The following is an 18,461-nucleotide window of genomic DNA, read 5'->3' on the forward strand; positions in this document are numbered from 1 at the left end:
AGCACTTTGTATGTGTTTCAGCTTGCATGAAGTCGCCATGAATGCATACGAACTGTGAACACATAGTTCTCTAACGCCTCAGTTCACGAAACGCTAAGCTGTGCTGACATCCCCACAGCTTTATACTGACTGCTAATCTGGGGACAAACTACTGATGACTTGAAAGATATTTTAATTTGATCGATGTGATCACCAAAAGATGCTTCCTTTGAGATAAGGAGTCTTGTTTTTTATTACAATGATATAAACTGTGAGATTGAATTTGAATTGGTTTAGGCTGAGGTACTTTGTATGCCTCACTTAATATAGATAATATGCTTAATGTTTTGCCTGCATGTTTCGTTGAAATTAGACACACCTTGACCATTAGAACGTAAATGAAGAGAATATTATAAAAGGACTTTGTAGTAAAATTAAAAATGCAACTTTTTTCATCTTGGTCCCTCCCTGCTTAGTGTCTCTTTAGCCAGGAGCACCTGCCTGAGAGGTCAGAGGTCACCATACAGACCTGTATAACCTGTAAAACGTGCTGGATAATAATCTGATAATATGTCTGTGTTGCAGGGGATCGGCTGGTGAAAGTGAACGGAGAGAGCGTGCTAGGAAAGACGTACTCGCAGGTGATAGCCCTCATTCAGAACAGGTAAGACCTCCTGCCTGTCGGCTCTTTGAGCCTTTGGTGTGTTGATTTAGTGAACCATCTGTTTGTTTTTTCTATGAGAGCCTACCACCGAGATGACATGCACGTAGTCATTGGTATTAGTTTTCGCTGTCTTGTAAAAAATTGGTAGCCTGAAGCAGCGTACTCTCCACACTCACGGTGCTTTACGAGGTCTCAAAGACGTAATTATAGGCTTGAAAAAGTGATACCGGACTCTGTTTTAACACCAGTAAGGTGGTGAAACTATTCATCTTTATGACCATTTGACCATCATCATTATTATTATTATTATTATTATTATTATTATTATTAATAATAATAATTATTATAATTATAATAATAACGAAAATAGATAACCAATAAATAAAAATAAAATAAATATATAGACATAACAAGAACTTTTCAAAAAATAAATAAATAATGATAATAATAATAATAAAGAAAATAAATAATAAATATAAATAAAATAATATATTACAAATAAAAAAAAATAATGAAAGCAATAATTATTATAATAATAAATTAGAAAAAACAGTAATAATAATGATGATAACAATAATAAGAATGTCAAAAAAACACAAGAAGAACACTTCAAAAAATAAACAAATAAATATAATAATAAATAAATAATAAATAAATGAAAAAATTGTATATATTTATATTAAAAATAAATAAATAATGAAGAAAATAATATTTCGAATAATACATTTAACAATTAAAAAACAGTAATAACAATGACGACAGCAATAATAATACAAATAATACCATTACTTGTACTACTACTATTAAATGTAAATGATAGCAGAAACACAGAATTTTACCATGACTGTATGTATTTGATTTGTGGATCGGTTGAATCTGGCCGACACATGATCCACTTAATGAAGTCAATGAAGCCTGATACAGAGTCGGCGGATCGAATCTGTGCTTCCCCAGCTGGTGTCCACTTGGACAGGACTGAAGCTGTTGATGTTTTAGCTCAGTTAAGCCTTTCTATAAATTAGTCATACATGAACCTGTTTTTCACCTCTATGTCTTGTTTGTCTTCATTCGTCCTGTCCTCCCGTCCTCTTCTTCCTGCCCTGTCTTACAGTGAAAGTGTGTTGGAGCTCTCCATTATGCCAAAAGATGAAGACGTGCTTCAGTTGGTAAGTGTGAGTATGGGATTTTTCTCGCACCTTCTCTAAACAAACTAACCCCCACACGTATCAAGCATCACACACACGTAGAGACAGGCAGGTTTGATTTTGATTATTTCAGGATACTGCAGGATATTCTGTGTGCAGAGTTCAACCTGGATTTATTCATCATTGTGGAAGAATGTGAGAGATTTAGTTAGATGGCTGCAGAGTGACTCAGAGGCTCGCTGCTCTGTGTTTAGATTACAACACGCATTCATTAAAGCCATCCTGACTGTCGAAGCGTATACGTAAAAAAAAAAAAAAAACAGCTCCGTGCTCGTTCACACACCCTTGTACTGTACAACACATTTTTGTCGCTCCACAGGTCGCTCACATGATCAGACATGCATCAACCCTCGCCCCTCCCACTAACCCGGAGCAACATGTCAACGCACAAAACCAGATATCACCACATTTAAGTGGTCCTCCTCCTCACACACACATGCAGAAACATCGGCGTTCCTGCCAAAAGAACCCCCAAACCTTTACGTATAACTGCCATGTCTAAATATTATAAACCCACTTCTCTGTCCTTCACACTCCTCCCCTCGCTGCTACGCCTGTATCTGCCGCATTCCTAGCATGACATCAGCAATGCTGCGCCTCCTTCCACACTCCCACAGGGTGGAGTAAGGCAGAGAATGAGAGGGAGGAGAGAGGGAGTTTGGAGGGATCCGACAGAGGAGAAAACAAGGAACAACAGATAGAAAACTTACGAGAAAAATAAGCAATAGATTGAACTTGTCTGGGAGAAGAGCGGCAGGTTTTAGCAGCGGGACTGTTGGTGAGAATCAGTCTTCTTCTTCGTCATCTGCTCTTCCTCCTCTGTGTCTGTTTGACTACAAGCCTAACACGCAACCTGAGGACAGATACTGGATTCTGTTGGCCGCTGTAGGTAAACCTTAAAAAAATGTAATCGCAAGAGTGGAAATGGGATTGTAAGCAAGTATGTTTTTCTTCCCTTCTGGTGTTATGAAGTTGTAAGTGATGCTTTAAATGCGACAGTGTGACTAATTGATAAAGTTGTCAGTCATACACTTGTTGTTTGCAGTGGCTAGTCCTGAAGTGTATGTGTGTAAACACAACATTGCTGGGGACATTTGCAGCTGGCTGCTGTTTCAGTGAGCGTTGCTGAAGGCGGTTCATGAAGTTTGCCATATAGCATGTGTTTGTGTTGAGAGCTGAGGCCCTGAGGCTAAGGAGTTGAGCTGAGAGGCTGTTCCACTTAAAGGCTTCGTTGTGTAATGTATAGCGGCATCGAGTTGTCTTAGAGAGTCACGGTTATGTTCGGTGTTTGTTTACCGTAAGAGCACATGATTCAAAGTCGTCACAGCCACACTCACCTTTTCCTCGAGCGTTCGTCCTGTCACGTCTTATCTCACTTCTCCTTTTTCTCTCCCAGGCTTACTCCCAGGATGCCTACCTGACAGGCAACGAGCCCTACTCAGGGGGAGCTGAGTACCTCCCGCCGCCGCCTCCCCTCTGTTACCCTCACACCAAGGCCACGCCCCCTGCTGGAGCCCCTCTGTCTGGCTCTATGGGCCAGAACCAGCTGGATAACTGGAGTCGCTGGCCAGGCTCTTCCAGCCCCTCTTCTCCCCTGGACAACCGCTCCGGTGTGGGCAGCCCCGCCAGCTGGCAGGAAGGGCGAGCAGGAGAGCCAGGCGGTGTGGGTCACAGCAGCCCGGCCCACCGCACAGAGGAGATCCAGTACGGTATGACCAGCCAGCAGCCTCAGGGACAGACCAGGGGGCGCTCCTACTCTTCCTCTTCCTCATCAGGAGGCCCTTTGTCCAGCCCGCTGCAAGTCCACTACCCGAACCACCACGCCGCCAGCTCCTCTCAGGCTCAGCCACGCAAGTCCAGCTCAGCCTGGACCAGCCCTCCCCCGCCCCAGCTCAGCCATGGCCGCACTGAGCGCTGCCAGCAGGCCCTCTCTGACTGGTTCCACAACCAGCAGCCTGAGCGCCCAGGACGCAGCATGCAGACCCGCCACCGCAGCTACTCTCAGGACCGGCTCATTGATTCAAGGAGGCAGCAGCAGCGGTCAGGTGGCTGGCCGCACAGCGCCTCCCAGGACACTCTGATGTTACTACAGCAGTCAGGACCAGGACCCCACGGAGAGCCCTACTGGTCCTACGGAGACTGGGAGGGGGGCCCAGATAGGGGCCACCCTACCACTAACTATACCCGAACGCGCTCTGAAAACCTGCTGGCCCAGTACGATCGCCACGGGCGCTCGTTGGAGATGCTGGACCGGGCAGCAGCTGGAGTGGTCTCGCCTCGGTTTGAGAGGCCTTCATGGCACCAGCAGGCTCCCAAGCCGCCCCCCAGGCCTGACGCCTACCCACGGCCACAGGGGAGCCATTACGGTGCTGCACAAGCTCCTCAGATGTCCCGACACACACCGTCACATTCTAAACACCACCCCCAGACTCACACCCAGGCCCACACCCAGCCTCCGCCCCAGCAAGCAGCCCCCCAGAGCAGGCGGCTTCCCCCCGGGCAGAGCATTGACGACCAGCCGGTGGGCTACCGCAGCTACAGCCCGTCTTTTTACCGCAAAACTGGCCGCATCATGCAGCAAGCCCACTCTTTCAGGGACCCTTCGTACTCTGGCCCTCACATGAACTGGAACCCAACGCCTAAAACCAGCCCGCCAGAGGGCACAACGGCACCGCTCACTGCCTCCGCCTCGTCCCCCCTCGCCTCCGCCACTCCCGAATCCCAGGACAGAGCGTACAGGCCGACAAACCACGAGAGGGAACGAGGGTCAGTGGAGGCGCAGGCGGAGTTGCTGGCGGCACAGACCCAGGAAGTGGTGCTGAGGCAGAAACCTCCCACCGGGCGGAGGAACGCCCACGGCATGCGTCACCCCCACTACGCGCTGCCCATGGACGGGCTAGAACCCTCTTTGTTTTCTCCTGATCCCCAGGACTCGGCTCCTGCCCCCGGTTCCACGGGAGACGTAGCCCCACGCAAACCAAACGGCAACCTCGCCCCCCTCCCCATAGAGGACGACTCCCTGGCTTCCATCCCCTTCATAGGTAAGCAAGGAATGTTTGACACCTTAATCCCCTCACAAAAACCTCCAACTGACCTTCAGATCTCATCGCTTCCATTATAAACTGTAACCCACACTGAGTGTTTATTGGATGTTAGTGAAAGCTTAACTGAGAGGAAACGCAGAAGCTATCATTCAGACAGAATTATGAGTTTGGGGGGGATGCGTGTGTCTCCTTAATTTCCTTCTTGTCTGTCTATTGAGGCTCCAGGCTCTTCTCAGATGGAGTTTCCATTGTCTCATAGAGTGTGTTTGTCTGTGAATGTTTGCGTTGGGTAATACCGGCACTTCCCACAGTCTTACAGACAGTATTAGTAGATTGATTGAATCATATCTGATGGGAGTTCCCTAATCCCGCTGGTCTCTAAGGTCACCTCGCCATGCTGAGGAAATGAGGTGGAGTCTTGACTTCCTGAATGTGTGTGTGTTGTTGTTTGTGTGTGAGCAGGGCAGCGCTCCAGATCTACTATAATACCTGTCGGCCTGTCATCTTTTTCTTTTTCTGGTCTTTTAGTCAGTTACCGTATTTGGTTTTATAGAAAATGTTAGCATGCTGGCACGCTAAAAGAAGATGGAACACAGTGGACATATCTCAGATAAGATAAGATATACTTTATTGCCTCCAAAGGGAAATGTTGCTTGGGCAATAGTGCTGCAAACAGTTGCAATCGGTTTAAAACAGAACAGTGGTACACCAAAGACGCAGTAGAAAAACATGTTAAATCTTGCACATGCCCTGAGAGAGAGAATCGTAAAAGACATAAGACATAATGCACAAAATAAAAAATTCAACAGTGCCTCTTTCTTGGAGACAAAACTTCAGCCTGTTAGCATTGTCACTGGGAGCTTATTGCCATGCTAGCGTTAGTATTTAGCTTAAAGCACCACCGTGTCAAAGTGCAGCCTCACAGAGTGGCCAGCATGGCTGTAGACTCGTAGCCGTGTTTCATCTTCAACTATTGAAAATTTGGATTTATGAATCTAGGATCATTTGCCTTTAGAATATATCTAAGGAAAGAAAAGTTGCCTTCTTATACTTTCTTAAAATACTTAATCTGCTTTTTGTTAGGGCTGTGTATTGGCAAGAATCTGTTACGATTCAATATATTGCGATGTGTGAAACTGGTCACATAGATGATATATTGCGATTTTTTAAAATCTAATTTTAGGGAAACTGTCATAGTATAAAGAACACACCATCATATGCATAATATCTGAGTTTAAAAACGTTTTAAAAAGTAACATCATAGTAATACTTTGAGATGGTGCATATCTTTGCAAATGAAATAAAGCATTTACTGAGTTAATCTTTGCATGTAAACTATTAATCAAAAATCGATAGTGTGTTTTTGAGCATCGATACAGTATCACAAAACATAACATCGCAATATTTGATTTTTTAAAAATATTTTCTGACACTCCTACTTTTTATGGATCAAGCGGAAAGAAATGCACCTATTTTACAATCATTTTGATATGAAAGTTGGATTAAATTAATCCAATGAAATGAAATTGTATGTGTAGGAAAACTCTTATTTGAGTCTTCTGAATGATTTTTTCTGTAAAGCGATAATAATAATAATCTGTAGTAGCTTCTGTGCATGCAGGATACAGTATGTTGTTCATGAACATGAACTGTACAGTTATGGCCTACACATGTTGGTGTCAGTGGGAGGTGGTTGTGGTCGTGTCCCAGCTTGTTCCACTCAGAAAAGACTCAAAAGAGAAGAGGGTCTGCAGGCTTCATGTCGGCTTGTATCACTTGACATGCCATTAAGTCAAACCATACGCAAACGAGGTCGGTCGCTAAGGCGAGCCGTGCCTCCATCGCCCTGTCACAGCCCGAGGAAAACAACCGCTGCTTACCCTAATGCCCAGGAGATTCAAATCAGCTGACTTTGACCCAACATCGATATTTGAGCCGAGCGACGCTCGGCCAGAAAAGGTCATTTAAAGAGAGAAAAATCCAGAGGAATCTGCGAAACCAGGAGGCATCCCTCTGCCTCTCGGTCCGTCTGTCAGAGTACATTCTTGCCTCGTAGCTTCACCTGAATTAAACGAAACCAGGCAGTCGGAGCTGCAGGCCGGGACAAGTCTAATGGCCATGAACTGAAACTAGGCTAGCTTTTCCCCATAGATAAGAACTTCGCTTTTCTCCTCTCCGTCTTTCTCCATCTCTTTATCTCTCTGATATGATCTAGGCCTTCTTTGGGAACATGTGATTTAATAGGCTGTTGTGGATGTCTGTGAGGTAGAGAGCACAAAGACAGGCTGTGTCTGACGCCCAATCTGTTTTTATGACGGCTGCTACAGAGATATAGAGAATTTAGTATTGTGTTTTATTTTTGTAGCTCATACAGTGTGAATAAAACAGGAAGAGGCATGTCCACAGATGCAGTATTTTACTCTGGAGTCTTTCAACATGAATCTAAGCTGTAAATTACCAGGAGGTTTTTGTGGCGGTCCTTGTGGGGAACAGTAGGGGCCCATATACTCCCAGCTCCCGCCCTCAATGCTGCTATTGTGCAGCTCTGGGAGATGAAGGGGTTTGTGTGTCTGTGTGGGTGTGAGGGGGTTCAGTCTATGACTGTCTTTACTAGCTGGACCCTGGACACAACAGACCAGGACCAAGACCTTCTGTGCTGGCTTCTGTCCTGCTTCCACCAGGCCTGTCGTCCCCTCTCTCTCTCTCTGTCTCTTTTTCTACATTCCTGCTTTTCTTCTCTCTGTTTAACTCGTACCGACCACAACGCGACCGAAGCACAGAGTATAGAAAACGTTCCCATCTAATGCTGGGTCAGATTTATTATTTCATTAAGGCAAAGTTGTTGTACAGCTGCATTTAACGTTTGAGTAGTTTGGCTTATTTTGGCAAATAAAAAAAAGCTTTTGCTTTCTGCAAAAGCTTTTTTGTGTGTTTATTAGGGCGGTCAAAGTTAACGCGATAATAACATGTTAACACAAACCTCTAATTTCTTTAACGCATTAATGCAACTTGCGATTTTTAGGTTGTAGCGGGCTCAGTTTTAAAGCTAAAGTGAAGATACTGGCATCATGAAACTAAAAAACCTAATGAATCTATTGGTACCAACCATGTCATACTAGCTTTTCGCGAAGGAGGTTAAATAACGCTCTAAGCTTGCGCTATGTGAATGAAAATGGGTTCCTCTGGATACCCACGAGTCTCCCCTTTACAGACATGCCCACTTTATGATAATCACATGCAGTTTGGGGCAAGTCATAGTCAAGTCAGCACACTGACACACTGACAGCTGTTGTTGCCTGTTGGGCTTGTATTTGTTATGATTTGAGCATATTTTCTTTGCTAAATGCAGTACCTGTGAGGGTTTCTGGACAATATTTGTCATTGTTTTGTGTTATTAATTGATTTACAATAATAAATATATACATCCATTTACATAAAGCAGCATATTTGCCCACTCCCATGTTGATAAGAGTACTAAATACTTGAAACATCTCCCTTTAAGGTATATTTTGAACAGATAAAAAATGTGTGATTAATTTGCAATTAATCGCGATTTATTGTGGACAATCATGTGATTAATCATGATTAAATATTTTAATCGATTGGCAGCCCTAATGTTTATATTTCTCATATTAAGGTATAGGAAAAAGTATGATTTTGGTGCTGATAAAACAACTCCAACTCTAGTAAGTAAAGACAGACATGTTTGGTAATGAGGAGAATATTTATTCAACCCTTAATGTAACATGTAATACTTTAATTTTGTTTAATTTGTCTGAAAACTTGAAGATATGGTTCACTTTCACAGTAACGACTTGTATGTAGGTGTGTTTTTAAGGTTATTTTGAGCTCCTCGTCTGTCTCTTTCTTTATTCTTTTTCTCTTAAACTATTTTCCTACTTCCACTCTTCCTCTCTCTTCATTCTTCACCTCTCTTCCTCATGTGAATGAATGCTGAGCTCCATACATGCAGTAGGACATCCTGCTGCAGTATGTTGCTCCCCTCTGCTGGTAGCGTCTCCGTCTCGTGGCTCTGAGCTCACTCTCTCTGGCTGCCTGTTAATGACGGCCTTTGTTAAACCCACAGCCCGGCTATTTCTGGGCAGAGCTGTAAACAGGCAGATTCCTCATCCCAGATTGGAAATGTTTTCCGCCTGATGCCGGACTCCAGTATGCACCGGAGTGAAGACTAGAGCAGCAAGGGAGGGAAAGAGATTCAGAAAGAAAGGAGGAGAAGGTGAGGGGATGATTAGAGGAGGCTGCAGGGACAGGGAGGTAAGAAAAAAGGAAATCAGAGATGAAACTGTAGCAAGAATTTACAAAAAAGGCTTTGTGGTGGTCTGTGGGGGTGGATCTCAGTCTGCAGAGGCTGTGCTGCCCTCTGTAGTTTCCACAGAGAACACACTGACAGTTTAAAATGTCACCGGCAGATCCAGCTTCTCCTCACTTGATGCAAATATTGGGCCGGCCTCAGCCAGGAAGTGTGTGTGTGTGTGTTGTGGTTTCATATCCCTTTGCATCAACCAAAACTGTGTAAGACTTGTCGCCTGTGTGACCTATAAAACTACTTTATGCCTTTTGTCTTCCTGAACACTGAAGCGTTAAAACAACCACTAAATATCTACATTCAATTATCCACATTATTCTTGTTTTGTCCTTGTTGGATTGTGACATTTTCTCTTTAATGTTACCTCACATGTATCAGATGACACAGAACTGTAGATTTCATAAAGAACTGAAACCTGGATCCAGTAAATCTCTGTCACAAACTCACCTCTGTTAGCAACCGAGTAGCTCTTCCTATGGCTACAGGAGACGCAGGTACTGCATTATCTTTAAACTATTTGCTTGTTTTGGTTGTTATCTTATTTTTCTCCTTCTTTAGACAGTTGCACAGGTTTTAGATGCTTTAGCTTCTTTGGTGGATTTGTAAATGAGTGTCGATTCTTGTGGTTTGTGGTTTGTCTTTTGTGTTCTTCTCACTGGAATCTAGAAATTAGGGCTGCACAATTAATCAAATACCAACTGCGATCACATTTTGGCCTCCGCAATGAAATGAACATGATCGGGCGATGATATATATATGTCGGGCAAAGCAAAAATTAATTTAGTTCCGTCATTTTAGTCTTATTTTGATGCAAATATTTGTTAATTAGCAGGAATGTAACACAAAGTGAAAGTAGTGCTCTGTTGATTTAGTTTTGGTACAGTTTGATTTTGCTTCTAGGAGATGCACTGTGATTAAATAAGTACTAGTCTTATTTTGATGCAAAGATTTGTACATAAGCGGGAATGTAGCAGGATGTGAAAGTGAAAGCATTAAATGTGGAAGTGCAATAAGAATATTTAGTCTCTAAAATCAATGAATAATCATGATAAATGGTCAAATCATTGTTATCATTTTGGCCATAATCGTGCAGCCCTACTAGAAATATGATTGTTGTGTTGATTTTGCAGTTAAAGGTGAAAGAAACGGAAACTGTGAAATGAATGATCTTGTTTAGTATCTCTGATGGTAACCCTGCGGTTCCTCGTCGTTCCTCTCCTCTTCCACTCGTCTCCTCATCTTAACCCCTTTTTACTTTCCTTCTTCCCTTCTGACCTTTTTTCTCTAACACCTAACCCTATCCTTATATTATCTTCCTTTCTCCTCTCCTCCTGCCTCCCCTCCTTCCCTCCAACCTCCAACAGATGAACCGACCAGCCCCGGCGCTGATTTGCACGCCCGCCACGTGCCGGCGTCCTCCGTGGTGTCCAGCGGCATGAACTCGGCACCCGCCGTGGTCGCCAGTTCCGCCTCCCCTACCTTCACCTTCCCCCTCACTAGGCTCTTCTCACACGACTGCAGTGAGTGCGCCCTCCTCCCCTTTCCTCCCTCCCTCCCTCCCCACTGCATGCAGCTGAGAAGTACCTTATTACTTCAGAGAGGGATTGATCGTGCATGAGTTTTTAAAACCCTCCTGGTTGGTTGTTGTATTAAGTTATACATTTCAAGTGGGTGTCAGGGAATGTTTGATTTCCTCACTTCTATAATTTCCATCTTATCGAGTATTTTTGACTTATTATTGAGCATTTAAAGTCTTGTTTCCTCAAATAAAGTGCAAAAATGTGAGAATTTGAACCAATTTTTAATTCAAATCAAAATCAAAGGTACAGTGTGTGAGATTTGGTGACATCTTGCAGATTGCAACCAACTGAGTAGCCCTCTGCTCACTCTTTCCTTGAGGAGTGCAAAACCAAACGCCATTCTCAGAGTATCCAGTATCGCGGTTTTGCACTCTGCGGCTCACGTTATCGCAGTTTCACAAGTATGTCGGAGAACTACGGTTTTTAATGATCCTAGTACAGCAGTTTGCCCAATACTGCTTTTTTTTCATAATACTGACACTAATTTCCACCAAATTCTTAATTCTTAGGATGATTTTTATTGGAAACAGGTTGAAATAATCTATGTGCACTTCAAAACAAGACTTTTGAGGCTCAATAACAGAGAAAGATCCTAGCAAAGATGAGATTTGTTAGCAGTGCTGTAACATTAATGCATGCTGTATTTGTAGATTTGCATGTTTGACACAAAGATAATCACACAAACATGTTTGTTCAGAATGTGTTTGGTTGTTTTAGTAGCTGTGCACGAAGCCCAAAAAAGCTTCAGGTTCATTTAAATCCCAGTTCAGTGAAATTTAGTCTTGCATGAAAAACAAATGCATGTCAGTGTGTGTTTACAGAGGCTTCACCTGCATGCCAGTGGTGAGAAAAGTGTCCAGAGTTGATTTAATTTAACAAATCGTTCCAGCTCATCTCCCCACCACCCATCCTAACCACGCCACTCAAACCCTCCTCCACCTCCTGCTTCCTCCCTCGCTATCCCCTCTCCTAATCCAACACCGTCCACTCTGGTGATTGGCATTACATCAACATTCTGTCTTTCTCTCTGTCTCTGTCTCTTCCTTTCTCTCTCTCTCTGCTCACTCATCCTCTCATCGAGCAGGCAGTATTAAATCCGGTCGCCGTTCCTCCTATCTTCTAGCCATCACCACCGAGCGCTCCAAGTCGTGTGACGAAGGACTCAACTCGTTCAGAGAGGAAGGCCGAGTGTTCTCGTGAGTACCGTCAGACTGGGACAGCTGGGATTAAAAACAGCATCCATTAAATTACACAGGCAGGCAGTTAACTCTCTGTTACGTTGTTTTACTTCACAGGAGGCTACCAAAGAGAGTGAAGAGCTTCTTCACAGATGGGGTGAGTTCTTCACCTTTTCATCATCCAAGCCTTATTTTTATAGATCCTTCTTTCTATAACTACTTCAGTTGTGCAGGTGAAGGTGACTGCTTTAGCATTCACATGTTATTTTATCAGAAAATCCAACCAAAGAAACAAACTACAAACAAAAATTGATGCCTTGCAGCTTAACAGTCACTGTAGCAGCTAAGCCTTAACTTAAAGCCACTGAGGGGCTGCATAGTCGGGCTTATAACTGACGTGTCTGGTTGTCTTTTGTGAAATAACAGAGTCCAACTTCCATTCTTGCTTCTGCTGGAATATTTATTTATCACCGTTATGTGTCTTCAATGAGTTACACGTAAAGCAATCATAACTGGAGATGTCCAAAATCTCCATACAGTCAACATTTTCCCAAATACAACCACAGCGTTCACCTGGCATGACGGTCAAAAAAACTATTTGTGCTCCTCCTCCGTTGAGCAACACCTGTCACCTGGATGAAGGTTCCTACCTTTATAGAAAAACTCAACACAAGGGTGCCACCTACTGGACCATTTGTGTCTCACATACACTGAACTCCAGAAATGGCTCCTCCAGGCACATTTAACAAACTTATATTGACTTATAGATATAGTTAACTGGTGTTTGCTTAACAAACGTAAACGTTAGCCATGTTAAATCACAATTGTAAAAGCACCTGAAACAAGTGATCCATGTAAATGCTGCCTGAGGTTTCAGGTGACGTTAAGGTGAGCCTGTGCCACTTGTTGCCACAGTTATAAGATGATGGCACATTGCATTTCCCTTCATTTCCTCCTCATCTTCAATATTGAGAGTACTTTTACTTTAGTCATAATAAAACCATTGAAATGTTTACCTGTGCGATGCTAAAATCTAGTGTAACAACAGCACTGGAGAGTCCTAAAGTCACTCAACTGACTCTCAGTAATGTCAGTTAAACTGGTACGTTTGACTTAAGTCTGCTTACATTAGCCACCATGAGCTAGCGGTCGTATCAGACCAAGTGAGGCTGTAGCAGCAAAACTCCTGAGTATATTAAATTAAACCAGGGTGTGTTTTATTGCTTATTAATTCAACTTTTTATTTGTGAAACAGCTGCCTCCTCTGGTCATTTGTGTTCATCTTTTGGTCTCATTTCTGCACATCAGAAAGTGTAATAGATATTTTAATTGTTGCAGTTAAGGTGCTTCAAACTTGAATCAAAACAATGTAGCTGTTCAAGTGAGTCATATTCAGTCTGTGTCAGCTTTAATAAAGCTGTGTCAGGAATCATTTTTATGTGAGTTTTAAAGATGGCATTTGGCAACTTACAGCACAGCAGCACGAAGAGGCAAAATAGTTGCTGCCTCAGCTACTGATGCATCAGTTTCAACGTGATGTAGAGGAGAAGTCTCAAATTCAAAATATGCCAAACGCTGAGGAACAAGGGCGGGGAACAACGAAGGCTGTCACGATAACAGATTTTCACTACATGATTACTGTGGCCTTCAGTCAAATTCATCTTTATGTTTGATTATTGTGTATTTTGTCTCTTTTTTTGGCAAATGAATTACACTCATCATACGAGTGTATGGAGGTGGAGAGAGAGTCTGTAACCATAACTGTATAATTAAAATGCTTTAAGAGGCGCTGGATTTCTTTACACAATATCATCTTATATGTATTATTAACACGATATCTATATTTAATTTTTTAAATATCACAGTTATCGTCAATACCGGTATATCGTGACACACATAGTCACAACTAAACCCTCACTAGCACTGACTGAATGAACATAAACTTAAGTCAACACCTCAGCAAAAACATTTGAGCATTAAAAGAATGGATATTATTTATATTATTATTTCGGCATGAGCATACAGAGTTTTTTTTATCTATTATTACTTTACCTTATTGAAATAAAAGAGAAAAAAGGTCTCAAGACAGCAAAGAGTAGAACATTTGATTTGAGGCTGACACATCAACGAATGTTTCCCTGTTTGTGTTTCAGTCTCTGGACAACCTCGGGACAGCAGAGGAGGTTCGATCTAAACGCCACTCCACCTCAGAGCTGGGAAACATCACTTACAGCGACGTACGGCGAGAAGGATGGCTGCACTTCAAACAGATCCAAACAGAGAAGGGCAAGGTGGGAACGCCAGACTGGATTAGAAAATAACTGAAGGCAGAAAAAGCATTCAAAGACTCACATCTCATCTTTCCTCCGCAGAAGGTGGGCAGCGGCATGCGTCCCTGGAAGCGAGTCTATTCTGTGCTTCGCTCCCATTCGCTGTTCCTCTACAAGGACAAGAGGGAGGCGGTGCTGCGCGGGGCCACGATCGGAGGCTCGGCCGAGGACGAGGAGCCGTTCAGCATCCGGGGCTGCCTGGTGGACATCGCGTACAGCGAGACCAAACGGAAGCACGCCCTGCGGTTGACCACGCAGGACTTCTGCGAGTACCTGCTGCAGGCGGAGGACCGGGAAGACATGCTGGACTGGATCAAGGTCATCAGGGAGAACAGCAAGACGGACAGCGAGGTCAGTGGACATGACCTTTAACCTTTATCCTCTGCTGTGACTGAGCCTGTAGTGTTTAGTTTTAACGCAGGTGTTTTTGTTTGTTGCAGGAGCTCGGCTTCTCCAGACAGGCGCTCATCAATAAGAAGCTGAATGACTACAGGAAACAGAGGTGAGTCACATGATTGTAAAATAGAAGATAATGAAGCTGCACTCGTCTGCTGTCATGACTGACGTCTCTCTGTCTCCCCCTGCAGTCCAACAGGCAACAAGCCCGACTCCTCTCCCAGGATGCACCGCATGAAACCTCCCTTCCTGCTCAACAAGACGGAAAACGCTTCGGGGGCGCCACGCTCCCCCAAACCAGAGGGCAAAGGTCAGTGTCAGGGAAAGACGAGTCCAACACACCGGCAGTGTAGACTTATTATGCAAAAATAAAACTATATTATTGTTTTTTATTAAATTCTCTCAACGTTTATTTATACTTGAGAGAGCCTTGATTTACAATGACATCGAGTCAATTACAAAAACAAAGAACTGACAGGCCTTGAATACAGATCGCATCTTGAACAGATGAATGAACCGTACTAACCGGGCAAACGGACCTGAGTTTGTTTTAAAAGAACCGAACAGGTTAGGTGTGAAAGCACCCTTAATGTAAAGACTGGGTAAACCAAGAAGCAAATGCTGATGCTCTGTGTCAAGCAGTTAAGTCTTACGTTTTTGTCCAACCTGTCTTCAGATGAGAGCGGCCCTCCGAAGTCTCCGTGGGGAATCAACATCATGAAGAAGGCAAAGAAGTCCGGGCCTAAATGTTTCGGTGTGAGGTTGGAGGATTGTCAGCCGGGTGTAATTAACAAGGTCAGCCTCAATATCATCTTGTCATACCTGAAAGCAATAAAACTACTACTAGAAGGTTTTATTTGTGATTATTAAACTATGTCTGCGTCCGTCTCAGTTCATCCCGTTGATCGTGGAGATCTGCTGCGGTTTAGTGGAGGACATGGGTCTGGAGTACACGGGAATCTACCGCGTCCCCGGGAACAACGCCATGGTGTCGGCGCTTCAGGATCAGCTCAACAAGGGTTGCGAAATCAACATTGCAGAGGAGGTGAGGAAACGCAAATACACCTGTGCATTTACTGTCAGAAAGAGAGAGAGATATATCAAGATTGATGGGGAATAAACCGTTTAACTGACTCAACAGAATTGTGTCATTAGATGCAGAAGGTAAAATACGATGACTCCTCTCTGTCTCTTTTCTCCGTCAACAGAAGTGGCAAGACCTCAATGTTGTCAGCAGTTTACTCAAATCCTTTTTCAGGAAACTTCCAGAGCCGCTCTTCACCAACGGTGAGTCCAGACATGTCACAACAAGCCACCATCACACACACACACACACACACACACACACACACACACATACCTCACACGCCGTGCATTCATATCAAACCATTACATGTATTTAAATATTTTTAATCTCTTTACAGACAAATACAACGACTTCATCGACGCCAACCGGAGCGACAGTGCGTCAAACAGACTAAAGACCATGAAGAAACTGGCACGTATTTGTTTGTATTCATGAATGAATTTGAACAGGATAATTTACCTACTGTACAGTGCTGCGTTTGTGTGTGTAGAACAAGTCCGTCAGGTTCAACAGGTTTATCAATATTGTCATTCCTCTCGTTTCTCTCCCGCAGATCCGAGACCTCCCAGATTATTATTACCACACTCTCAAGTTCCTGGTTGTTCACCTGAAGACTGTAGCCGACAGCTCAGATAAAAACAAGGTGTGTGAAAGAAGAGTTTTCTAAATGTAATAAAGATATATAATCATGCATCTCTGTGATATTGAATATGAATGTCCTTCTGTCTCTGTGTAGATGGAGCCCCGTAACCTGGCTCTGGTGTTCGGGCCGACTCTGGTCCGAACGTCTGAGGACAACATGAAAGATATGGTCACACACATGCCTGACCGCTACAAGATAGTAGAGACGCTCATCCAACATGTGAGAGATGTCACACACACACACACACACACACACACACACACACACGTTACTCATAATAATCTCCATGCTAAATATTTCTTTCTCTACGTCGTTCTCGTAGTGCAACTGGTTTTTCACTGAAGAGCAAGACAAGGATGAAAAGGTATGTTCCCCTTATTGTTTATGTAGACTCACACATTGAAAACGTGAATGTTGTTATGTAATGATATGTAATGTTAACGTTACAGTAGCTCTGAAAACATGCAAGTAATGTGCAGCATGTTGGGTGTGACTTCATTATTTGAGAATCAACACAAGTTGGTGTGAAATAACTCCGTGAGTAAAAGCTCTGTTTGAACACGCTGTGACAAGTTAGAAAATATTATTTTCTGCCGTTGCTTCACCTTTTTCAAATGCAAGAAAAACTTGCCTCAGGAAGTAATATTAACAAACCACGAACACAAGTGTCATTTTGTGGATTCTCGTGCAGCAAACTGCTTTATTTTGTCTTGTTTTAAAATGGTAACAGGAAGTCTTAGAAAGTCCCTGAAACAAGAAAAAAATCCTCTTGAAACACCCACAATTATTATTATTTTTTCATATTTAAAGATTTTTTTTTCGGTCATTTATTCACGATGCAACAATTTGACCATACAGTTATTAGAGCAGTTAAATAGTACTAAATCGTTATATATTAAATAATACAAAATCAAACTTAATATTCTGACAGAAAAAAAGGTGAAGCTGGAGCTTATTGTGCTTACCCTTAATTCTTAGCAGAGCGTTACCCTAACTCTAGCCAAAAAAGCAGTGAAACAAAACAAACAAAAATAAGGAAATAAATCTTGAATCTGATGTCACAAGTTTTTTTAAACAGCAATGTTGCTGAGTAATCATGACTGGCTGTCCTGCACTCAGTCATCATGACTATATAAGTCAGCTATTCACAGTTAAAGTTAAAGATTTATTGAACAACTGTGCTGTTTCATGAAACCAATGAGTCCCTATGTTGTTTGTTTTAAATGTGATCTTGTAGTTTCATCTTTGTGATTGAGACCACAGGACGACAGAACAAAACAGATGTTATCATAACTCATATCATAACATTCAAAAGACACGTTCACTGTCCTCTCTTTTTTTTTTAAACTGGAAACACAGACAACTTCTTATCAAACAAAACAAACGTGTGTAACAGACCTCAGTCCACAAGCAGACATTTCTCCCCTTAAATTAAATGAAATATATTAATTATTTAAAATATATATATATATATTTTTTTATCAAACTGAATCTAAATAAAAAACTTAATTCTATAAGAAAAATTAAATCTAAAAAGAAACAATATTGCCTGGTTAAAAAAAAAAAAATAATGATACAGGAAACCCAGAAAGTTGCTGTTGGTCTCATTTTTCAGGTTACAACCTGCTAAACAATTTTAAAAAAAATTATACGTGTAAAAACTTAACATAGAATCCCCTTTAACACATCTAAAGTCAGAGTAAATCACAGCCTTTGAATGTCGTTGCTTTTGTGTCTCGTCCATCCAGACGCCGGTGGACACGGAGGACCCACAGCCCGCCCCCAACATCGACCACCTGCTCTCCAACATCGGCAGGACCGCTCTGCTCGGGGAGGCCTCAGGTGAGCACGCCGCTTTACTGCTCTCAGCCAATCGCCTGCTAGCTCTGAACAAGCCGACCAATAGCATTCAGGAAGCTGTAATCGGCAACCCAAAGTTAATGCTGCTTTCCATTTAAAGCTGGAAGTAGGGAGTTCCTCTCTAGTGTGTCATGATTACAGTGTAAAAATAAACAGCTTTCAGACGTA

General features: G+C 42.8%; 1 protein-coding gene across 11 annotated transcripts in view; it reads left to right on the forward strand.

The window, feature by feature from the left end:
• arhgap23a (Rho GTPase activating protein 23a) overlaps positions 1–18,461 on the forward strand; it is an 83,088-nt gene that overhangs the window by 57,991 nt on the left and 6,636 nt on the right. For 5 of the 11 annotated variants that reach the window (XM_037793334.1, XM_037793331.1, XM_037793332.1 and 2 more), the window contains exons 5-22: positions 565–643; positions 1,755–1,815; positions 3,245–4,889; positions 10,584–10,739; positions 11,884–11,995; positions 12,095–12,134; positions 14,131–14,268; positions 14,350–14,658; positions 14,748–14,809; positions 14,895–15,013; positions 15,380–15,498; positions 15,596–15,748; positions 15,912–15,990; positions 16,128–16,201; positions 16,344–16,433; positions 16,527–16,652; positions 16,756–16,797; positions 18,182–18,275. In XM_037793334.1, coding sequence (XP_037649262.1) covers positions 565–643; positions 1,755–1,815; positions 3,245–4,889; positions 10,584–10,739; positions 11,884–11,995; positions 12,095–12,134; positions 14,131–14,268; positions 14,350–14,658; positions 14,748–14,809; positions 14,895–15,013; positions 15,380–15,498; positions 15,596–15,748; positions 15,912–15,990; positions 16,128–16,201; positions 16,344–16,433; positions 16,527–16,652; positions 16,756–16,797; positions 18,182–18,275 — 3,498 coding nt within the window. Of the gene's footprint in view, positions 1–564; positions 644–1,754; positions 1,816–1,845; positions 2,734–3,244; positions 4,890–10,583; positions 10,740–11,883; positions 11,996–12,094; positions 12,135–14,130; positions 14,269–14,349; positions 14,659–14,747; positions 14,810–14,894; positions 15,014–15,379; positions 15,499–15,595; positions 15,749–15,911; positions 15,991–16,127; positions 16,202–16,343; positions 16,434–16,526; positions 16,653–16,755; positions 16,798–18,181; positions 18,276–18,461 lie in introns of those variants that run through there. The other 6 variants (XM_037793329.1, XM_037793326.1, XM_037793330.1 and 3 more) reach the window with 6 other exon arrangements.

The sequence above is a fragment of the Sebastes umbrosus genome, chromosome 14 (assembly GCF_015220745.1).
Source record: "Sebastes umbrosus isolate fSebUmb1 chromosome 14, fSebUmb1.pri, whole genome shotgun sequence".
In the NCBI taxonomy this organism is placed as follows: domain Eukaryota; kingdom Metazoa; phylum Chordata; class Actinopteri; order Perciformes; family Sebastidae; genus Sebastes; species Sebastes umbrosus.